This window comes from Sinohyriopsis cumingii, chromosome 4, assembly GCF_028554795.1.
Source record: "Sinohyriopsis cumingii isolate HCF-2022 chromosome 4, ASM2855479v2, whole genome shotgun sequence".
Lineage (NCBI taxonomy): Eukaryota > Metazoa > Mollusca > Bivalvia > Unionida > Unionidae > Sinohyriopsis > Sinohyriopsis cumingii.
In genome coordinates, this window is record NC_142964.1 from 98497758 (window position 1) to 98521155 (window position 23398).

The window sequence follows — 23398 nt, forward strand, 5'->3', positions numbered from 1 at the left end:
CTCTTCGAGCGTCCGGTGTTCTCTTTCTGCTAAGAAAACTGTCAACTCGCGACGGTAAGTACCCAGGACATGTTCCTTGAGTATTACCTCGCGTAGCCCTTCGTACGTGCGTTCGACTTCGGCCATTTTCATCCACTTCTCAAATAAACCTCGAACACGGTTGTGGAATTGAGAGTGGGTCTCTGTTACCTTTTTCACCGAGTCCCGGAAAAGTTTCCGGTAAGTCTCGGCGGTCAGCCGGTAATGGCAGAGAAGCGCCTTCTTGAGGGCAGTGTAGTCATCAGCCTCTTCTGCAGTTAAGCCGTGGTAGACTTCCCGAGCTGCACCTTGCAAAAAGGCTGAGACATTAATGGCCCAGTACTGTTCAGGGACCTGATGAGCGTGTGCGAGTTTCTCAAACTGGACGAGAAAATCGTCAATAGCCTCCTCCCTATCATTGAAGCGTGACATGTTGATCTGGACTATCCGGTGGTCGATGAAAGGTCGGCCGGTTGTTCCAGAGCTTGTACTGGCGTCGTCCCGTCCGTTGGTCCTAGCTTCAACTCTGACCTTTTCCATCTCCAGAGTGTGAGCGAGTCTGGCTAGCTCCAGCTCTTTCTGGGCGTCTCGGTCCGCTGCTATCTTGGCTAACTCTTGGTCCGCTGCTATCTTGGCTAGTTCTCTCTGGGCTTCTCGGTCCGCTGCTATCTTGGCTAGTTCTCTCTGGGCTTCTCTTTCCGCTGCCTTTTCGGCCTTCCATTCCTTGATCCTTTCTTCTATAAAGGTTGCCAGGTGATCTCCCTCGTATCCAAGATCTTCCGACCCCATGGCGCGGTATTCCTTTATCATTTGTCGTTCGGTAGCCATTATACTAATGTAAAGTGATACCTTGTCTCAAAATTCAAACAATATACAGATATTTGTAATACCAGTTTAAATACTTACCTGTCGACAACAACTAGTTTCGTTCAGGTAAGATATTTGTTCGATATCTGCTTCACACGTACTGCTATGAATGGAAGATCTACAAAGCCTGCACATATGACAATAAAAATACAAGATGAGAAAATCGCAAAATTTCAAATACAAAGAATGGAAAATATCTCACACTGTTCACTAATACTTCTACCAATACTTTAAGTCCCAAAATAATATATATGTCTAATTCATATCCCGGACGAAGCGCCCACTGTGGGGGTGTAGTGGTTGTCTAGGGGTGGGGTTCTTCTTATAGACTTTAACGAATTATGAGAAGTTCCCCTGGTCCTTATTCAGAAGGTTAATTCTGGACACTATATTATTGATTGACTAAATATATTTATGGCTACGAGCCCCCAGTCAGCAATGCCGACAGTTAAATTAAAAGAAATACAAAGATGAAATTTAAACAATAACAATTTAATAAATGAAATTTAAAAGAATTTAAAGTAATCAATGTCTCTCTTTCACCCAATGATCCCTTTGATCATCATTTGAGTTCACAGTGTGAGGAGATTTTTCCCTTCTTGAGTGCTACTCATCTAAATCTCTTCGTTCCCTTGTCTTTCTCTCCTTTCGTGATCTCCACTTCCGCTTCCTCTTCTATAATCCTTGTTCCTTGCCGTTATCTTGACTTCCGGTTCCTCTTCTAGTATCCGGAACCCTTGACGGTATCCCTTGAGGTCACCCGAAATTCACTTGGTATCTCTCACCGTCACCCGAAATTCTCTGAACTTCTCTCGTCCCCGAAATTCTCTGAAATTCTTTCGTCCCCCGAAAGCTTCCTGATCGAAGCTATTTCATGAATTTCCTAAATCCCGCCAATTTTTACGAATGGCTAACGGAGTGTGTGTCACTGCGACTCTTAAACACCAACTGACGAATTTCAGGCTTGTACAAGTCTTATGCCAGTTTCTCGAATCAAGTCCCACCTACAACGCATCCCGATTGGATGGCGACGGACTCTGGTCATTTGATCGAACTGTCAATCATAAAAATGTCAGTCTGTGTGTCCCCATGTACAAAGATTCCCGCCAGATTTCCACTCAAGAGCTCAAACAAAGACTGGGTTACGTAAGAGGATTAGCCAACTTAGGTACTTGGAAAAACAAAGCTTACCTGGCTCCACTTACAGACTTATAAATACATGTATAATACAAGGGGTTGGGGTAAAACATCACAGTGAGAACTGTTATAACTTGTCTCCACAGTTGTTAAAGTGAGGACTGATATAGTTTGTCTGCACAGTTGAATTGTTAAAGTGATTACTGATATAGTTTGTCTCCACAGTTAAATTGTTAAAGTGAGGACTGCTATAGTTTGTCTCCACAGTTAACAGCATTAAAGTGAGGACTGCTATAGTTTGTCGCCACAGTTAAATTGTTAAAGTGAGGACCGCTATAGTTTGTCTCCACAGTTAACAGCATTAAAGTGAGGACTGCTATAGTTTGTCTCCAGAGTTAAATTATTAAAGTGAGGACTGGTGTAATTTTGTATACATATATAACAGTACTGTATTAAGGACTTATAATCTGTATACAAAGTTACAATAAATGAGGACTGCTATAATTTTGTATACACAGTTAAATTGTTAAAGTGAGGACTGTTTTAATTTGTATACAGTTAACAGCATTAAATGTAAGGACTGGTATAATATGTATATATAGTTAACAGATTAAAGTAAGGACTGGTATAATTTTGTATGCATATTATTAATGTAAAGACTGGTATAATTTTATATACACAGTTAACAATATTAAAGTAAGGACTGGTATAATTTTTTATGTACAGTTAACAGTATTAAAGTAAGGACTGGTATAATTTTGTATGCCCAATTAACAGTATTAAAGTAAGGACTGGTATGATTTTGTATGCACAGTTAAATTATTAAGGTAAGGACTGGTATAATTTTGTATCCACATTATTAAAGTAAGGGCTGGTATAATTTTATATACACAGTTAACAGTATTAAAGTAAGGACTGGTATACTTTTTATGCACAGTTAACAGCAGTAAAGTAAGGACAGGTATAATTTTATATACACAGTATTAAAGTAAGGACTGGTATAATTTTGTATACATAGTTAATGGTATTAAAGTAAAGACTGGTACAATTTTGTATACACAATTAACATTATTAAAGTAAGGACTGGTATAATTTGTATACACAGTTAACAGGTACTAAGGTAAGGACTGGTATAATTTTGTGTGCACAGTTAACAGTATTAAAGTAAGGACTGGTATAATTTTACATACACAGTTGACAGTATTAATTAAGGACTTGTATAATATGTATATACTGTTAACAGTATTAAAGTAAGGACTGGTATAATTTTCTATACACAATTAACAATATTAAAGTAAGGACTGGTATAATTTTCTATACACAACAGTATTAAAGTAAGGACTGGTATAATTTTCTATACACAATTAACAGTATAAGTATTATAGTAAGGACTGGTATAATTTTGTGTGCACAGTTAACAGTATTAAAGTAAGGACTGGTATAATTTTCTATACAAAGTTGACAGTATTAAAGTAAGGACTGGTATAATATGTATATACAGTTAACAGTATTAAAGTAAGGACTGATATAATTTTCTATACACAATTAACAGTATTAAAGTAAGGACTGGTATAATTTTGTATACACAGTTAACAGTATTAAAGTAAAAACTGCTATAATTTTTTTGTATATACAGTTAAGAGGGGTAACCTTGTAAGATTCCTGTCCACAATGAAACCACAGTTCTGGCCCCCCCCCCCCCCCCCCCCCGGCTTATTTGCAAAGTTCAATGTTAATGTCCTATAGGTGACCTGTATTGATAGAAGAGCCCATCATTTACAATGATTCAACTGTATCAACATTAACTTGGAGTTACTTGATGGATTACATTATCCAGGAGCAAGATAAATTACACTTTTGTTTTCCATATGATGTTCAGACTACAAATAACAGATTATGTTGCAGATGATTAAATCATCACGGAAAAAGTGATCATTTGAAGTCAGCTGGTTCAATCTGCCCATATAATTTTGATGACATTCCTCACTAAGATCAGTGTTACTTTGTCGTGTTTGTATCTTTTGTTAATATTGCTTTTGTTTCAGTTTGGTTCGTATTTCTTTTCTTGTGGGATTTTAAGAGTGATTTTTCAAGAGTCAAGAAAATGTCGTTTCAGCGCAAATTGAGTCTTACTATCTACAAGATGCTACACAGGTTTGTACTTATAGTGTTAGCTGGAAAAAAGAAAAGCTCTTAAATAACATCTCTGGAGCTATGCCATATGCTAGCATTTTTCAGAGCCTGTCAAAATTTTGTGATTTGCATATGCCAGGTCACAGGTAAATATTCATTTCAATTCTCATCATTGCAGTATGGGCAGTGCAGATGCTATTACTAATGCACAATGTCCTCCTTATTGGCATAAATATCAACACAGGGTTTTTGTATTAGTTCAGTTTCTCTGACAATATTGCATGTACAGTGATAAGACTTTGCCACACACATTCGTCTCATGGTCTACTTGGTCCTATATAAAAATGGTGCTGCTTGGACATCAAATCTGGTTGCAGTGGTGGCCATTTGAAAATCTTATTGCTGCTCCTTCTGAATGGAAAGTCATATCAAAATAGGCTTTTCACTCAAAAGAAAACATAACACTTCCAATTATTTGTTTGGTCCTAAGCAAAAATAGTGCTGATCTGTCAACCAATATGACTGATGTGGTAGCCATCTTAAATTGTTTTTTTGTTGCTACTCTTTCTAAACAGAAAGTCGTATCAACCTGGGATTTTCACCAGAATAATTCTGATTGTATCTGATTGGTCCTAAATGAAAATGACGTGTTTAAAATAAAGTATGGCCACTATGGCAGCCATCATAAAAAAACTTGTTATATACACTCTTCCTAAATAGATGGCCAAATTGACATGGGGTTTTCACCAAAAGACTTCTTATGAGATATGGTTAGCCCTAAATCAAAATGGTGCCAGTTTTACATGCAAAATGTCTGCCATGACAGCCATCTTTACAAGTTTGTTAACAATAATCCTGTTGTTTGTAAGGTCATACTGACATGGGGTTTTCACCAAAAGTGTTCTAAAGCTGTGTTGTTGTTGTAAATGAAAATGCTGCCCCAATCTTTCACCAATATGGCCATCCTAGCTGCCAATTTGGTGGCGCTCTACAGTTTCGCATTTTGCATAGGGTTAGAATTTTAAAGAAAAAGAATTTCCCTGGCTTTCCTCACTGGTTATACTGGCTGTTTAAAAAAGACCTTGTATATCTTAGGTATAATTCAAAGAACCTAATTCCCTTTATTTTGGTGTATGATTGATGGGTGTAATATAGGTTACAGAGTATACAGCTTGGCCTTACTCCAGATGTCCACCTTTAAAAAAAGTGCTTGCTCCAATTGGTCATTTTCACTTCCTGAACTTCAAAGCTAAATTATTTAAAATAGAGCTGATAACTTTTTTTACTTTTTATATATTTGGTAATTCATTCATTGCACTTTCAGAAGCTGGTATTAAGAAATATCATCCATATTACATTAATGTAGCATAGAGGTATGCCAACATTTTCTCCATTGTGCACATTTTACATGCAAACAACTTCACCTTACATACGTCACTCTCTCAAAAGTACATGTACATAATGTGAGTGCCCCCTTTGTAACTGCTGTTATCTCTCAAGAATACCATAGATGTTTCAAACACTTAGGATTAAAGGGAACAAAAATTCTTGTCTTGGATTTCTGAAAATTCTTTTGGGATGATAGAGCATCAGTCATGTGTTGAATTGTGTTGCAGCAGACCAGATGAGATAGAGCATTCTGCAGAATTGTTGTTACTTTTAAGTAGCCATGTGCAGATGCATATGCAAGTAGCCATGAGCAGATGCATGTGCAAGTAGCCATGTGCAGATGCATGTGCAAGTAGCCATGTGCAGATGCATATGCAAGTAGCCATGTGCAGATGCATGTGCAAGTAGCCATGTGCAGATGCATATACAAGTAGCCATGTGCAGATGCATGTGCAAGCAGCCATGTGCAGATGCATGTGCAAGTAGCCATGTGCAGATGCATGTGCAAGTAGCCATGTGTACATGCATGTGCAAGTAGCCATGTACAGATGCATGTGCAAGTAGCCATGTGTAGATCATGTGCAAGTAGCCATGTGCAGATGCATATACAAGTAGCCATGTGCAGATGCATATGCAAGTAGCCATGTGCAGATGCATGTGCAAGTAGCCATGTGCAGATGCATATGCAAGTAGCCATGTGCAGATGCATATGCAAGTAGCCATGTGCAGATGTATGTGCAAGTAGCCATGTGCAGATGCATATGCAAGTAGCCATGTGCAGATGCATGTGCAAGTAGCCATGTGCAGATGCATGTGCAAGTAGCCATGTGTAGATCATGTGCAAGTAGCCATGTGCAGATGCATATACAAGTAGCCATGTGCAGATGCATGTGCAAGTAGCCATGTGCAGATGCATATACAAGTAGCCATGTGCAGATGCATATGCAAGTAGCCATGTGCAGCTGCATATACAAGTAGCCATGTGCAGATGCATATGCAAGTAGCCATGTGCAGATGCATATACAAGTAGCCATGTGCAGATGCATATGCAAGTAGCCATGTGCAGATGCATGTGCAAGTAGCCATGTGCAGATGCATGTGCAAGTAGCCATGTGCAGATGCATATACAAGTAGCCATGTGCAGATGCATATGCAAGTAGCCATGTGCAGATTCATATGTACATAGTCTGAGTATTGTAGATGATGTCCTGAGTGAAATTGCAAACTGTTACATATACCATAAATACTTGCTTATAGGTCAGGTCTATCTGCAAACTACATAGACCATGACATGTCATCCATAATTATGCAGCATCAGTTCAAAGTTGTTCAGTTTAGACTTAAGCATATATGTAAATGTATATTGCATTGAATATGTATTGCATAGTCAGAAATAATTACATGATTTGTGCTGAAGGTACATCAACATATCAAACATCATGTCATGGCTAGACATTTAAAGTAAAAGGCTTTTCCTTGAGACACACCACAGTGGCTAGCCCACCCAGGTCTAGACAGAACTCAAGTCTGTACCATTACAAGTCACACCCACAGTGGCTAGCCCACCCAGGTCTAGACAGGACTTAAGTCCGTACCATTACAAGTCACACCCACAGTGGCTAGCCCACCCGCCCGGGTTTAGACAGGACTCAGATCTATACCATTACAAGTCACTCCCACAGTGGCTAGCCCACCCAGGTCTAGACAGGACTCAGGTCTGTACCATTACAAGTCAATCCCACAGTGGCTAGCCTGCCCAGGTCTAGACAGGACTCAAGTCTGTACCATTACAAGTCACACCCACTAAACACTGAGCTTTTACAGTTCTTCCAGATATAATTACAGATTTTACTTACAAAATGAATACATGTACATAGTTTGCAGTAATTCTGTGAGTCCAAATTGCAGACACTTGAATTTCGTTCACTGTATTAAAATTTGACTCCTTTATAATCATGCCATAAAGAGCAAATCGAAAGGAATGAAGTAAAGATTGTGTTCTTTATAATATGTTAATGATGTATTTATCACTGAGAATCCCATTTAATGAATAACCCCGTATTTAAGATATTATATTTTCACTTTTTATGAAGTAATTTTACTCGACATAAAACTGAATTCTAAACTTAAACCTGATTATGTTTACTTGCTAGAAAGAATTGCAAAAACTGACTTCAAAATCAGTTTGTCTTCAACTGCTTTGTTAATGACTGTTCAAAAGTGAATTGTTTTCTTTCAGGGAACAGTAACTTGAAATCAGATATGTGCTATTGTATTTGAGTTGACACCTGTATTAATGTCCTGAGGAAGGGGATACTGGTAAATTGAATAAGACAGCTAATTGAATAATCTGCTCCAAGGGAGTGTTCCCACTAATGACATGTTAGTTGAAATTGATAGCCAAGAGTTTGAGAGAGATTGTGCCATGCTGTACCCTACCCTTAACTGATAATTTGAATATTAATTTTGTACCATATATATATACACCATTACTCAGACATGAAGTCCAACTACAATCAACATAGACCCTAATCTGCCAGTGCATTATGTGTTGATTGTTTGATTGATTAATCTTAGCAAACTGTATGGATCTTGATCAGAACATTATGCGGCAGCAGATCCTGGTCTGTGCAATTTGCAGTGGACTTCTTGGAGAATACATAGGGTACCTGTTGTCTATCGGTCAGCTAGTTACATTAGTCTATTGTCAACTAGCTATAATTGGTCTGTTACACGGGAGGAGTGAATGTCCCTCCGTATTTGGTTTTCGTTATCTAGGGGTTGACCGCCCTCGATGTTATTGCCCGGTTCAAGTAAATATAAATATAAGTGGTGAAACTTATAGGTGGAATAGATAGAGATCTGAGCAGGTATATAGAACAAACCAACACGAGCCCCCATACATGTAAACAAACAATTTAATCAATTACATACAATCACTGTGAAAATTCATTACATCAGGAACGTACTCTGCTTTTAGAAATTTATCTTTCACCGAAATACAAAGAAAACACAAATAGATTTAAATAAAATAGCTTATCTGTTTACTGATAGATTTAGTTCATCATAGGATCGAGTGAACAATTGAAGTCAGCGTCTTGTACGATTTCATAACCTGCTCGTCCTCAGTCTATTTTGCTTCCTCTGTAGCTGTTCAGACCCTTGGATCTCAGGATGATACTTTCTACCATCCGTCTCAGGATACTCTCTGAATACGTCGCAGGATTGCGTCATAGGATAATCTGTCTCATACGTTCCATGCGTCCCATATGTCTCATACATCACAGGAGCTATTTTCTCCCTTTTAAATAAATATAAATAGAGACAACCTAAATTTCCCATTATTTATGAAACAGTTAATTCTTCATTATTCTCCCTCGTTATCAGATTTCACTATCAGTGCTAAACAGACGCTAAGGCTATCAATCAACTCCACATGTCCTATAATGACCCTAGTTAGTCAAATTCTTTATGCCTTGACCTTACACAGTAACACATACGCGAGGCCTGGGGTTCCGAGCCAGCCTCAATTTACACAGCGAATAAATAGGATCCATCACGTCAATCAATTACTCGATCATTTTAGTCAATACACACTTATTCTTAATCGTACGTGAAATCTTCTAAATTCAGCGAATTCACACGGATTCTTGTAATCATATTAACTAATATAATGTATTAAATTCTTAGAACATAATTCTTATGCAAACAAGACAACAAATTCAAACAGTTCGTCAAACTTGTCTAAAGAAGATTAATGTACAACTTCCTATGCATAAACTCAACACAGTTATACTTCATAAAGCAAATTATTACACGAATGTAGAAAAAAGATTCATGCAGATACAAATAAATAACTTCAGCAAAGCATTATATATGGCATCAAAAAATTACATGGAATTGTCACACTACCTTTGCTTTCAACGTTCCTCCCTCTAATCGGTAAATTAGTTCGTCGGTTCCTTTCGACAATAGTCCCCTTTTTGGATAACAGTTGTTTTACGGAAATTTCTTGCAAATTTCCGGAGTCGTAACCTTTGGGTCTCCTCTTGTAGGAAAAGCTTAGACTGATTAAAATTCGATGCGGGCGATATTAAAACCTATGAAATTTTGTGTTGGAACATGCCCTCTCATTTAACGTACCAATCAGAATCAAATATCTCTGCCGACTTTTTCCAGAGGCGCCAAAGTCGGGGTCAACTTGACCCTGGTAGTTTGAGTAACAGAGTTTTTGCGTTCTCTCAATTATGACAACTTTACCATGAAAATGAAGTTTTCCTTGTCCCAAATTGTCTGCCTGGCTGCTGTATAAACAAATGTTTAATTAGGAACGAAATTCTCCCTCTAAAGGACATTACCGTACACGGTAGTGTGGCGATATGATACGCGCCTGTCTCAATAAATCTAGTTAATGGTTGTCTGGTCTCAGCTAATGTATTCTTGTTAGATCGACATAAAATTTGCCACTTCACATGGTCTGTTGGTCATAGCAGTAAAGTTAAAACAATAATCTGATGAGATGAGTTTCTGTAATTTTCAGAAGTACTGATTGTTTAATATATAATGATGTTTTTAAAAAAAAACTACATTAGTTTGAAACTAAATGTAACTTAATTACTGTAAGGTTTATACATTTTCATTGATTCAGAAGGGTAAGTGCTTGATATGTTGTTCTACAATATTCTATACACACTATTACATTATCCATTTTGTATGCAAGCTCCACACTATTGTGTTGAATGCATTAACGAAAGGCCTACATTTTATTCATAATTAGTTTTTTACCTGTTTGGACCAGACCAGGTTGGCTGACTCAGTATCCTTGGGAAAGGCACTTTGCTCCCATTTTTTCAACATGATCTAATTACAAACCAACCAACAGACAACAAAACATACATGTATGCTAAACTAGAGACGGAGGAAGATTGATTTGTTCTGGTTAATATTCATTCCATCTGAGCATTGTTTGCATTTGTATGCTTACCCATTCTGTTGACGGATTATTAATCTAGCCCTTCCTCTCCTCATAAATAATGCTATTTTCTGTTTAGCCCACCCCCATTTAAATATTAGAAAAGTTCCTACCTTTGACTTAAATATATCTGATAAAGGAATTCAATCAAGTAGATTAATTTACATCTTTTAACTGTCCATGCATGGATAGACAAATTCAAATCATGGCCCTTTGCAAATCTACTTGATTTTCGTGCATTTTTCAGTGAGAAAATTACATTAGCACCTGCTTTGTTTAGTTTCGAGAGCATGCATGATGTTTTTGCTTTTTGCCTTAAGCTTCAACTTCACAGTTTTCTGCTTTGCATAACATTCAGTTTCTTAAGAAGAAGTGAATCCCAACATTTGTTATTTAAAGAAGAATCCAGGAATGCTTACGTTAGTGTCAATCATCATTATTCAGGACAAATATTAACGTGCCAGATTTAATTATTTCATGTGGTAATTTAGTTTTCTGCATCTTAAATGAGAAGATAACATTTACTTATTATTTACAGTTGTACTTAGAGCAATCCCTGTTAAATATGGTGTTAACTACAGTGGCAAATCTAGCCCAGTGGAGGATGAACAAAGAAAGCCATTATTGGTGGGGAAGGTGTGTTTGTTGATGTGCAATAAATCACTGATAGCAGGTTTCTCTTTATAGGGAAACAATGAGATTTGTGACCATTTGGTGCATAATTTGTAGCCTTGTAAGTAGGTGTAAAATGCTTAAATAGTGTTCATTAGTAATATAAAGAGAAACTTGCTATCAGACCCAAGGATGGCTTTTGTTGACATTAAGTTTTGGTGTCATCATTGATCATGTTAGGTCATCCAAGGGGTGCATAGGGGACAGCAGTTTGGATTGAACAAATAGTATTAGCACTGGGCAGTTTTTAAAAATTTGCAAAGCTGTAAACTTAAGATGTAAAAATAGTTGACTAAATGTAAACACTTTTGTGCCCCATTTTGACAGTGGCAGTTGAAACTTCCCAGAAATATCATGTCACACTTAAAACATAAGCTGTCTTAAAGCAGACGGCAGCTGGCCAATATTCATCATGCAGGAAGTGTTACAGTCAATGACCATTTCAAGGATACCAAGATGGTATTGAATTGGCCAGATGTGCATTTTTTTGTGGAAAACTTGGAGAGTACATGTGGAAATAGTCTGTGATTACAGCAATCACAGACTGTTCACCCCGCCATCTCTTACCAATTTCATCAAACTAAGTGTTTTCCCCTTTTAAGAGAAACACGTTATAAACATATTGAAAAACTTGTTTTCTTCTTTTTATCTTTCAGGGAGCAACCCATATTTACAGTGAAAGCTCATGTATTTCAAATTGATCCAGAAACAAAAAAGAACTGGTTGCCATCAAGTAAACAAGCCATACCAGTATCTTACTATCATGATAGTGCCCGTGGTACATACAGAATCATTAGTGTGGAAGGATCCAAAGTGAGTACCAAAACTTCATTGTTTTAAATACTTGCAAGAAATACATGCTTTGCCATATTTTAGGTTTGTTTTTTGGGCATCAGGGCAACCATAGAGTAGACTAAACACTGAGAGTAGCTCAGTTTATTAATTTTTAAGGTCTGGTGCTGGTAATTGCCCCCTGGCATTTTCACATGCCTGCCATAATCTCGAACATAGTTTCTGCACAGTAACTAGTCTTATATACAGTCAACAGTTGCCAGATTGTGTGGATAGCTTGCACTTTAGGCGTGCAAAAGCCCAATCAATTTTTTTTATCAAAAATCAAAGTCATTGTAACTGAAACAAGAAAAAATGGTTTCCACACCATAACCCAAGTTCTTCACCTTCAGCAGTTATGATGGCTATCTATCCCTCAGTATGTCTCATTGTCTGTCCCTCTGTCACCAATTTCATTTCTGCATTATAACTTGGCTGCCATCTGCAGATAACAGACTTTGAGGATGGCTTGCACTTGGGGTAAGAAAGATGCCCATCAGTTTCAGAAACCTAGGGTCAAGGTCACCAACAGAAAGAAGAAAAATGGTTTCTGCACAATAATTACAGTTGGCCACCATCAACAGTACTAGACTTTGTGACTGGGTGACACTTGGAGCAGGTAAGGACCCTAATGATTTTATGTTCTAGAGGTTCAAGTCACTGTGACTGAAAGAAGAAAATTGTTTGTTAATTAATATTATAACTGTAGTTCTAGACTATATACCTTGACCAAAGTTTGTGGAGGGCTTCCATATAAGGTATGGAAGAGGCCTTTTCCTTTGGGGTCAAAGGATCAAAGATTTATGTCATAGTGGCTCTTTACAAAATTGTGTTTTTCAGAGTAACTTTTGTTCTAGAGTAAGTTTCTTGACCAGACATTGTGGCTGGTTTGTACTAGGAGTAATTTTAAAAAATCTATAGCAGGACTGATGATTTTTTCCCCCCAACAACTTGTACACAAGTGATATACAAAACTGACTTGTCCCACCTGCATTTTCATTTGTCCCAAAATTTAAATCTCTTGCCTAGATTTAATGATGTGTATGCAATTTAATCCATAGAAAAAGCAAAATATATAACATAGAAGATATTTATTATTTTAAAAAGCGTACGTTATTGACCAGAAGGGCTTATGGGATGGTTTGTTGCCCATCATCCATCTGTCCATTAGCACAAGTTTGTTATTGCAACTTCTCCTGAGCTGATTGGAGAATGGCCACACACACATGGTCTAGTTGATCCAAAATAGTGCTGCTTGGACATTCAGCATGGCCACCACTGCAGTCATCTTTAAGATCTTGTTATTTTTAATCTTTCTAATGGTAAGTAATATCTTGAAACTATTGTTACATCCTGTCTTCTTCCATTGGTGTTTTTTAACAGAACACCTCTTGTCATACCTGATGGGCCTAAAGAAAATGGTGCCAGTCATACATCCAATATGGCTGCCACGAGGACTGTCTTAAAAATATTGCTGTCACTTCTCCCCCTGAATAGATAACATGAGGTTTTTTACCAAAAGACTTTGATAAAGTCCACTTTGTACTAAATGAAAATTATTCCAAGCAGACTTCCAGTATTATGAGTCTGAAGTTGGGAGCTGCAGCAACAGTTAGTAGAGCACTGAACGTGTAATCCATGGGTCATGGGTCCAATACCCCTCCAGACTGGGCTGGCTGCTTTCTTTCTATTTGGAAAAGGCACTAAGCTCCCATTTCCTTGGCATCATATAGCCAGTGATGTGTTAAAATCACTTTTAAAACCGATATAAATTAAATGAATAAATAGTAATCTAGAAAATTGCAATCCCCAGGGGTGTTTATTAAAAGAAATACAGCTATTATGGTTAATAGGCTTGCAACATTATTCAGGTTAATGCTGTTTTCTCTTCAATGCTTCAGAAATAATGTCATAAAAAATCTAAAAGATGGAGGGATAGGGTTTTTAATACAAAATGAAAGAATCAGTTTGGGGCATATAATACATGTAGTGTTAATTTCACCTCTTTCAAATATATATCAAGAAAAATTGGCACAGCAGATTTGTCTGATAAAGGACTAAGAAGACAATGTTCATAATCCAGCTGATGAAATACTGTATATAATTATGACCCTTTCTGTAGACCCAGGGTCTCAAGCCTTCAGCCCATGGAGTTAGTTCCTGCATCCTACATCAGTTTGTTAAATTAAAAATAATGCAAAACTTTTCTTGACAGCCAGCCAGTTTTAATAAAATTTGATTGTTACATTGTTTACATCTTGTTTCCAACATTACGACTGGCTACCTTTTTTATGAGCCGCTGTGAAAAGGTTTCAGTGATGCAGCCCTAGGGCCAATGTACTAGTCCTTGTGTGGCCCAGATTGTGATTTGAGTTTGAGACCCCTGCTGTAAGAGAGCTCTATACCCTAGCAAGTTAACAACCAAGCAGTAAAATGTGTTATGCAATCCATTTACAATTTGCTTCCAGCTATCTCTTCACCTAGCCATTGTAGCCAATGATGCTGTCTTGTCATTACCATACACTGGAAGAAAACCATACTTGTACACAGATGAGAATATGTATTAATAGGTTTTAATTTGAATATATACAGTAGATAGTCACTCATTCTATGACGGAATTCAAAGATGCTGCAATCAAAAATAAGATTTCACTCCTTTTTGATTACCTATCACAAACCAGTCGATCTTCTCTCAGTATGAAATAAATTCTTCCTCGTCAGTTTCCATTTGTCTCTGTGGTAATGCATTTTAACTTCAAAAATAGCCAAACTTTAGGATTTAGTATTACAAAAACCCACAATTTAAAAAATAATTCCCAGGCTTTTAAACAAACTTAAAAGCATTAGGAATACTATAACTCTCTGACCAGGCAATATTTAATACAAATTTCTTAAAACTTTATAAGGTAAATGCTTTACATTGAGAAAAGTTAAATCACTTTCATTTCATATTGCTCTTCAGAGTTTTTTAACAAAGGGAAGAATCTATTTTGGTAAGTGAAAGAAACTGTGGTATTTTTTAAAACAAAATCCCAGTATTGGTCACACAGAAATCATCAGAATTTTGTGTTGTTTTTTTTTATTTACAGGCCATCATCAACAGTACCATTACTCCCAGCATGACTTTCACTAAGACCTCACAGAAGTTTGGACAATGGTCAGATCCCAGAGCCAACACTGTTTATGGGCTTGGATTTAATACTGAGGCAGATTTGGCTAAGGTAATTTGTAGTACAAGAAAGTTCAGTATTTTGTGCACACTTTTAAAATTACATACATGTGGAACCAAACATGCACCGTGTTTACATGTGATTGTGGTGTTTTTTATTTGTAATTGCATTTGAAATGACTGGATTTTTTTGTTATAAGCCATTACATTTAAGTCAATGGCACTTAACATTCAAAGAGGATTGACAGTTGTTGACGTATGACAGATGAACCTCTGCCTTGCATCTTAGTTGTACTACAGATTCAAAGAGAATTCACTGATGCTGGCTTGTGACAGATATAACTTTACTTTGCAACTCAGTTATACTTCAAATTCAAAGAGAATTGACAGATGCTGGCATGTGACAGATACACATTTACCTTGCAACTCAAAATGACCTAATCAAGCCATTATTACATCATCAACATGACATCACTTATTACATATTGGGCATTTATCGTAAGGAGTCAAGGAAAATATTTGATGTTATTATGATCATAACATTCTTCTTATATAAAATAAAGCAAAGGAAATATCTGAATTCAATCTACCATACATATTCACTTGTAAGTCAGGGCAAACAACAAAGATTTCTCATCTGCCATAGTATAATGCACCTGCAGATCAGGGTTCATGTTTATGTTGTTTGTTCTAATGATTGTTCCTAACAAACTCCACAGACAGATTATGCAATGGCAGTTCTGGGTCTGTGCAGTTTGCAATTTGACTCATCTTAAAAGTGAGTATAGACAGTATATAAACAAGTAAAATTATTTTAAGAGGAAACAAAGAGGACAACTTAATCATCCTGTAAACTGCACAGGCCAAGGTCAACTGTCAAATGATTAAAGATGCCAATGGTTACCCGGGTACCCGCCTGTTAATAATAACCCATGTGCTAAAATGAGAAATTGGGTACCCATTAAAAAAATAAAGTATTCTGCATTCAGATTGAGACACAGAATAACAATTACAGTTCGAGGCTCGTGTCATGTGCACATTTATTCATCATCACAGGGGCTCGTATGGCTGCTTCCAATTTACTTGTCTTACATGTACTATATAATAATACAAGGGAGGACACTTCTCTCCTTGCTCACATGACCAATTTAAGAATCAACATGGATATTTAAAACTAGGCCATCCTAACTTTGTGACTGTCCATGGTTCAGGTGCCATTTTTCTCGCAACTTAAACATGCTTGTTTTGAAATCCTGATGACATTAACTAGGTCTGTACCTTTCGTCGACAGTGACAGTAACTACTGATTAAGAAATATTAGAAAAAATAAAATTTAACTATGTATTTCAAGTCAAATAAAAGAAAGTACAACATAAACATCTGGTTTAACTGATGTCATTTTTGCCTCAGGTTTGTGACCCTGGAGTGAGTATTAGCTGTTCAAGTCAGGGCTGCTGTTCACGTGTTTGTTTACTGGGCTCTTTTTTATTACTGGGAAACCCAAGGCAGATATTTTTGTCACAGCAAAGGCAACTCAAAAACTTTGTTACTGTGACATGCACTTCTTATACCATGTTAGGAAAAAATGAACAAAATGGACAACTATACAGAATGAAATGTTTCACTGGAATATTTAAATATAAGGGAAATCTTTGTTATTTAAAAACACTGAACAAAATCTAATAAAAATTGACCACATATGTAAATATGGTAATTTTTGCATTGATTTTACTTGAAACAATTCCCAAAAAAACAGATGGGATTCTTGATTTTGAAACCACTTGTCATAGATTCATTCTATTTTGATACTACATACGTAGTAGACTAGTCTGAATTGAAAATAAATGGCACCAGATATCATTAAAAAACCACAGGCTGTATCAATGTGACTGTTGGATGTTATATAACTGAAAAATATTAGAGGAGTGGGATTTTGTGCTGGACCGTCGTTAAGCGATGAACCATGGCAGGTCAAAGATACTATCATCATTTGTGGACTTTACGACTATTTGTGAAAGTTACTGTAGACATGAAGACTAGTTAAAGTGAGTGTCATGCATAAATAATTTATCAATTTCTTTTATGTCTATTGACTACTAATCCACATGAATTTAGCCGATTTGTGACAAAAAATTTAACTGCAGTTCCAGGTAGTAGTAAAAATAAATATATGTTAAATAAAATAAATATGTACATTTTTAATACAGTTTTGTATAATTGTGGCATGCTCTTTTTTTACTCAGATTATGCTTTTTGCCTCTTATATTAGTAATAAATTATGCTTATACCCCTCTTGGGGGTTGGCATGTTTGAACCTACAACAAAGTAGTTCAAGTTCACATTTAACAGTTTCCCTTTGATTGGGTACCCAGGTAACTGATTGTTATGATTGACGGGCACCTGGTAGAAATTTCCAAAAAATTTGACATCTCTACACATGATGCACCAGCAGATCTGGTTCTCTGCAGTTTACTAGGAATAATCAATAAAACAAAGCAGCATAGATCCTGATGTGTCTGCACATTATGAAATGGCTGATCTGGGTCTATGTTGTTTGCAGTTTGGCTTGTGCATAAGTATATACAGTAAAAAATGTTTGAAACAATAAATCATTTTGCTAAAACTTCAAACATTTATGACCTGTCTTATTACTGCTCTGGTGGCCTAGTGGTTAGAGCATCTGCCTCGGAAGCGGGAGGTCATGGGTGTTAACCCCGGCCGAGTCATACCAAAGACTTACAAAAAGGTACTAACAGCTGCTTCGCTAGATGCTCAGCATTAAGAGGTTAGTGTTAGGACTGGTCGGCCTGGTGTCATTATAATGTGACTGGGTGGTACATCATACTACATGTCTGAGGCATGATGCCCCAGTGCTAGACATCACTATAAACTGCCACACTACAGACATAATAGTGATATGACTGAAAAATTGTTAAAGCTACGTTACAAATCCTAATCACACACACACACACACACACACACACATGACCCGTCTTAAATCAGTTCCACCAGTTTTTGGCTTCAGGTTGTATTTGTAATCTTAACAAAAGTGATTTAGCAAAAATGTAAGCCAGCAGAGTGCTCTTGTTTTGATGCATATAAATTTATTTAGCACAAAATGTTAACTAGCAGTGTACACTCGTCTCGATGCATATAAATTTATTTAGCACAAAATGTCAACTAGCAGTATACACTTGTTTCGATGCATATAAATTTATTTAGCACAAAATGTCAACTAGCAGTATACACTTGTTTCGATGCATATAAATTTATTTAGCACAAAATATCAACCAGCAGTGTACACTTATCTCAATGCATATAAAGTTATGTAGCACAAAATTTCAGCCAGCAGCGTACACTTGTTATGATGCATATACATTTATTTAGCACAAAATGTTGACTAGTAGTGTATACTTGGCTCAATACATATAAATTTATTTTGCACCAAATGTCAGCCAGCAGTGTACATTTGTCTCAATGCATATAAAGTTATGTAGCATAAATGTCAGCCATCAGTGTACACTTGTTTTGATGCAAATAAATTTATTTGGCACAAAATGTCAACTAGCAATGTACACTTGTCTTGATGCATATAAATTTATTTAGCACAAACTGTCAGCCAGCAGTGTACACGTGTTTTGATGCATATAAAGTTATGTAGCAGAAAATGTCATCCTGCAGTGTACACTTGTCTTGATGCATATAAGGTTATGGAGCAGAAAATGTCAACTATCAGTGTACACTTGTCTCGATGCACATACATTTTTTAGCACAAAATTTCAACCAGCAGTGTACACTTGTCTCAATGCACATAAAGTTATGGAGCACAAAATGTCAGCCAGCAGTGTACACTTGTTTTGATGCATATAAATTTATTTAGCACAAAATGGCAACCAACAGTGTGCACTTGTTTCGATGCATATAAATTTGTTTAGCAGAAAATGGCAACCAGCAGTGTACACTTGTCTTGATGCATATAAAGTTATGTAGCAGAAAATGGCAACCAGCAGTGTACACTTGTCTTGATGCATATAAAGTTATGTAGCAGAAAATGGCAACCAGCAGTGTACACTTATCTTGCTATATAGAGTGAGAAGACTACATGGTCTTCTATCACATACATCTGGACAAATTTTAAGTTAGATTATCTTAAGAGGGATGGTATAATTCCCTATTCTTTATCTGTAATTGTCATTATTTTTAGGACAGTGCAATAAAATGTTCAGCATCCTGTAAATTTTGGCATTTTTAAATTGTTTTGAGTTCACCTAGCCATGATGCTAATTGAGCTCATTGTTATGATTTTTTTTATAGAATGCTTTGTGTATTGTCCATTATCTTCTATCACTGGTTTATCTTTTCAACTTTGAAATACCCCTGGACCAGTTTCATCAAAACTCTACAGAGAGCATCCTGGCATAAAGGCCTTCAGAGTTTCTATAAATGAAATATGGTGAACATTACTTAAAAAAGGGATAACACTTTACACAACTTCTTTTCAGAAACTACTCTTTATGCCATGTGTGTGTGTGTGTGTGTGTGTGTGTGTGTGTGTGTGTGTGTGTGTGTGTGTGTGTGTGTGCATCTGTATTTGGTGTAAACTGAGGACATTCATGAGATTACACACCAATGGTAAAATCTTGCTTCTATTTTAGCCTTGAAAAACATCAAATCTTGATTTGTAGGAAGGTCCCCAAGCCTAAAACCATGTCCTCGATTGCCCAGTGGAAAACTTTTACAGTGATCTCCGCTATCAAATTACCTGTTGCAAAAACGTATTAGCTCCCTTTAGAACCATGAATCAGATGCCAACTGCTTAGCTAAACTATAAGAAGATAAGCTGGTGCATATAACAGTCCTTGGTATTTTTTATTAATATTTCATGCATGTGAGACAGTAGTGCTGGGAAACTCATTATACATTCATACCATACACGTCCAATACAGGCAAACAAATCTATGACAAGTACGAAAGAAGGACATCAAAATGCTATTGGAAATACGCATGAATTCATTGTAGAGTTGTACTGAATTTGCTAATTATCCGACCCATCTGTAAAGTTAAAAACGTACTGAGATTTTACACACGTAAAGATATTGAAAAGACATCCTTGATATGCAAACTTTATTTTATGATTATTAAATGATCTATATCTGCCCCTATTTCATCAATTGCGTACTTAGTATTCAAACAGGAGAGAACAGATGTGAATCAAGTGAAAAATCCCATTAAGGTGAGATCGAATTGTCACTAACCAAATTTGAAAGTTACATCCACAGAACTTCAGTAAGTATATAGAAAGATAAATATATTATATAGAGGTCAAACATTTATCATCAAGATGATCAGTCCCAGAATGAAACCTTTAATTACAGCAGTATGTTTTTCATTATCATGCAACTACACGTGAAAGCAATCATAAACTTTTGAATGCATTTAATGTTCTATTAAATGTATATGCTTGCTTCAGTTGGTGATTTGATGACATTGCTGAACATATCATGAATTATATTTGTATCCATAGTTCTGTTGTAAATGAAGTCTTATTTGAAAACAACACACAACATGTAAAAACAAGGCATCAATCTATATTGCTTTTTAACAATAGCCAAAACACTCAGGATGTTCTACTGGACCAACTTGTATTTATAACTTAACAGAACATTTATTTAGAGCTGCCTTAGACTGTAATATTCTTGCTCATTTAGTCTTTTTTCGGTATGTTTTATACAGAAGGCAACGCGGGAGAAAAACTGTTTAAAACTTCCAATCAGTGATACAAAAAACACCTTTACGTGGTACCTTGAATTAGCAAATGTTTAAACTAAGTGATTTGGAAAGTGAACCAAGAGAGTGTTGTACCATTAAAGTATATTCTTGTTCATTCATGGCTCCAAAACAATCAAACAGGATAAACTGTTTGTAAAAAGATGTTAGAAAATTATCCCCATCCACTAACTCTATACATACATGTACTGTCATAGAACTCTGTTCTTCACTTCTGCAATTACTGAACTTTAAAGCTATTTAGGAGGTTTCAATTCAGTTAACATAGATAAGTTGTTGTTGTTGTTGTTATCGATGTTTTAGTCTATCATTATTCTTTGTGTTGAGGTTGAGATAAAACACTATACAGAATACAACAGAAATAATGTTGTATGCATCATCGATTTATTCAACCAAAGTTACTTGAAAAATAAAAAGTCTCCGTGAAATACACAATATGGCTAACACAAACATGTGTTCTTATTTTCAACTTTATATCTGCACATGCCCAAGAGAGAGAGAGAGAGAGAAAGAAAGAAAGAGAAGATTCGTACACGTATTATGCAGTGAAGATGTTATTCTGTTTTGTCAAAAAGCGAATATTCATTGCCGATAAGGTGAGTTTCCTGACGTAAATGCTCAGATCCAGCCAGATAGTATTGTTACAAGCCAGTGGTATTTGCTTGACTGAGCAGTGTCAAACCCTGGTGCGATTCTGCTAGAAGTCTTAATTTTACCCCAAATTTCCAAAGACTTCTATACAACTTCAGTTGTAAATTAGAAAGCCTGACATGTCCATTCTATACATAAATTTTTCACTAATCAATGCAAGACCAGATCTCAAAACTTGCGAAATATCTATCAACTGCACATCTGCATGGCTTCTCTTCATCAACTTTCTGTACCGTCAGCAGTTAACGCTGTAGAAACTATAGCATCACATTTGCCGCCATGGTGACATAAGCGGTATCTGCCGAGCCCCTTCTTGATTATTCCTTTGTGTAATTTACCGGTCTCCTACCATAAATACTGCCACTGCAGTCACACCACCAATGTACACCATTAGGTTTTAATAGGAACTATATTACTCCAGGGAGACTCATGAGGTTTTGACCTGAATTCACTAAAAGTCAACCATGACATCATGGAAACTCAATAACACTTCACTCCGTGACGTTTGCTCCTACTAATTAGCTAATTATTTTGGGATTAGGAATATTTCCATTGCACCGAGTTCCAATAATCAAACAAGTAATCAAACAAATCTAAGAATTCCTTAAAACAGGCGCTATAACCAAATGGGCATGCTATAAATTTATTACAGTATGATCACCAGAGCGGTGGATTAGTCCGAAGCATGTTATGTCGTACTAAAGTCTAATTGCAAGACAATCAGTCAGGCAGTAAATTCATCAGTCAGTCAATAACAACAAGATATATATTCAAATAATAATGTAATTGCCCTAAAGAACAGTTGTAGATGAAACCCGTATGGAGGTTACAGTTACTTAATACTAGTATGTGATTTAGATTTGATTTTAACGTAGCTTTAACAATCTTTCAGTCATATCGCTATGATGTCTGCAGTTTATAGAGATGTCAAACATTGGGCATTACACCTCTGACGTGCAGCGTGATATCCCACGCAGTCACATTATTTTGACACCAGGCCGACTAGTCATAACACTAACCTCTTAATGCTGAGCACCTAGCAAGGCAGCTGGTAGTACCATTTTCATGTCTTTGTTATGACTCGGCCATGGTTCAATCCTACAACCTCCTGCATCCGAGGTGGATGCTCTAATCACTAGGCCACCTGATTGGTCTTATTGATTGTTAAGACTGGACTATACATGCAAACATGTCCTTGTTGGTCATAATGTATCAATGTCCATGGTCACCATGATTTTGTCAAATAGCGTGCATCCTTAGATTGCACGGATTATACAGAATATTTGTGTAAATGTGTGTGTCCTCGCTTGCATTGCTAAATTTCATATTCCTTCAAATTGATAACACAGTTCCCTCCTTGATACATCACCATTTGCTATTAATTTTCTGCCTCAAATATTATTTGTTTTTGCTCTAACATCGCCAGAACAAATGTCCTTGGTATGCAGTTCCATACACAAGTCCTCGATATCCACCAAATACAAGAATGTGTGTGTGTGTCAGACATGACTGACAGATCAAAGGTTCTGTATAATACAAGTGGATATCAGTTGTGGGATATCCCAATTGTCATTATATCAAAGTCTCTTTGATTAATTAACTCAATAAAGCGTTAAATAAATACTTTAATGCAGTAAAAGTCAAAGATGATTAGGTTTACTTATTGTTTCTTTGTTGGATAATCAGTATCAGAGATTTAGTCAGATAAAAGACCAACATTTCATTGTCACGATTTCCGTAGTCTTGATTTATTTTCTGCATGATAATTATTG

The 23398-nt window shown here is 36.4% G+C and overlaps 1 protein-coding gene across 4 annotated transcripts in view; it reads left to right on the plus strand.

Moving 5' to 3' along the window:
* LOC149801744 (uncharacterized) overlaps positions 1 to 23398 on the plus strand; it is a 204032-nt gene that overhangs the window by 133224 nt on the left and 47410 nt on the right. For all 4 annotated transcript variants that reach the window (XM_089956068.1, XM_089956066.1, XM_089956065.1 and 1 more), the window contains exons 2-3: positions 11845 to 12001; positions 15109 to 15240. In XM_089956068.1, the coding sequence (XP_089812194.1) occupies positions 11845 to 12001; positions 15109 to 15240 (289 nt within the window). The remainder of the gene's footprint in view (positions 1 to 11844; positions 12002 to 15108; positions 15241 to 23398) is intronic.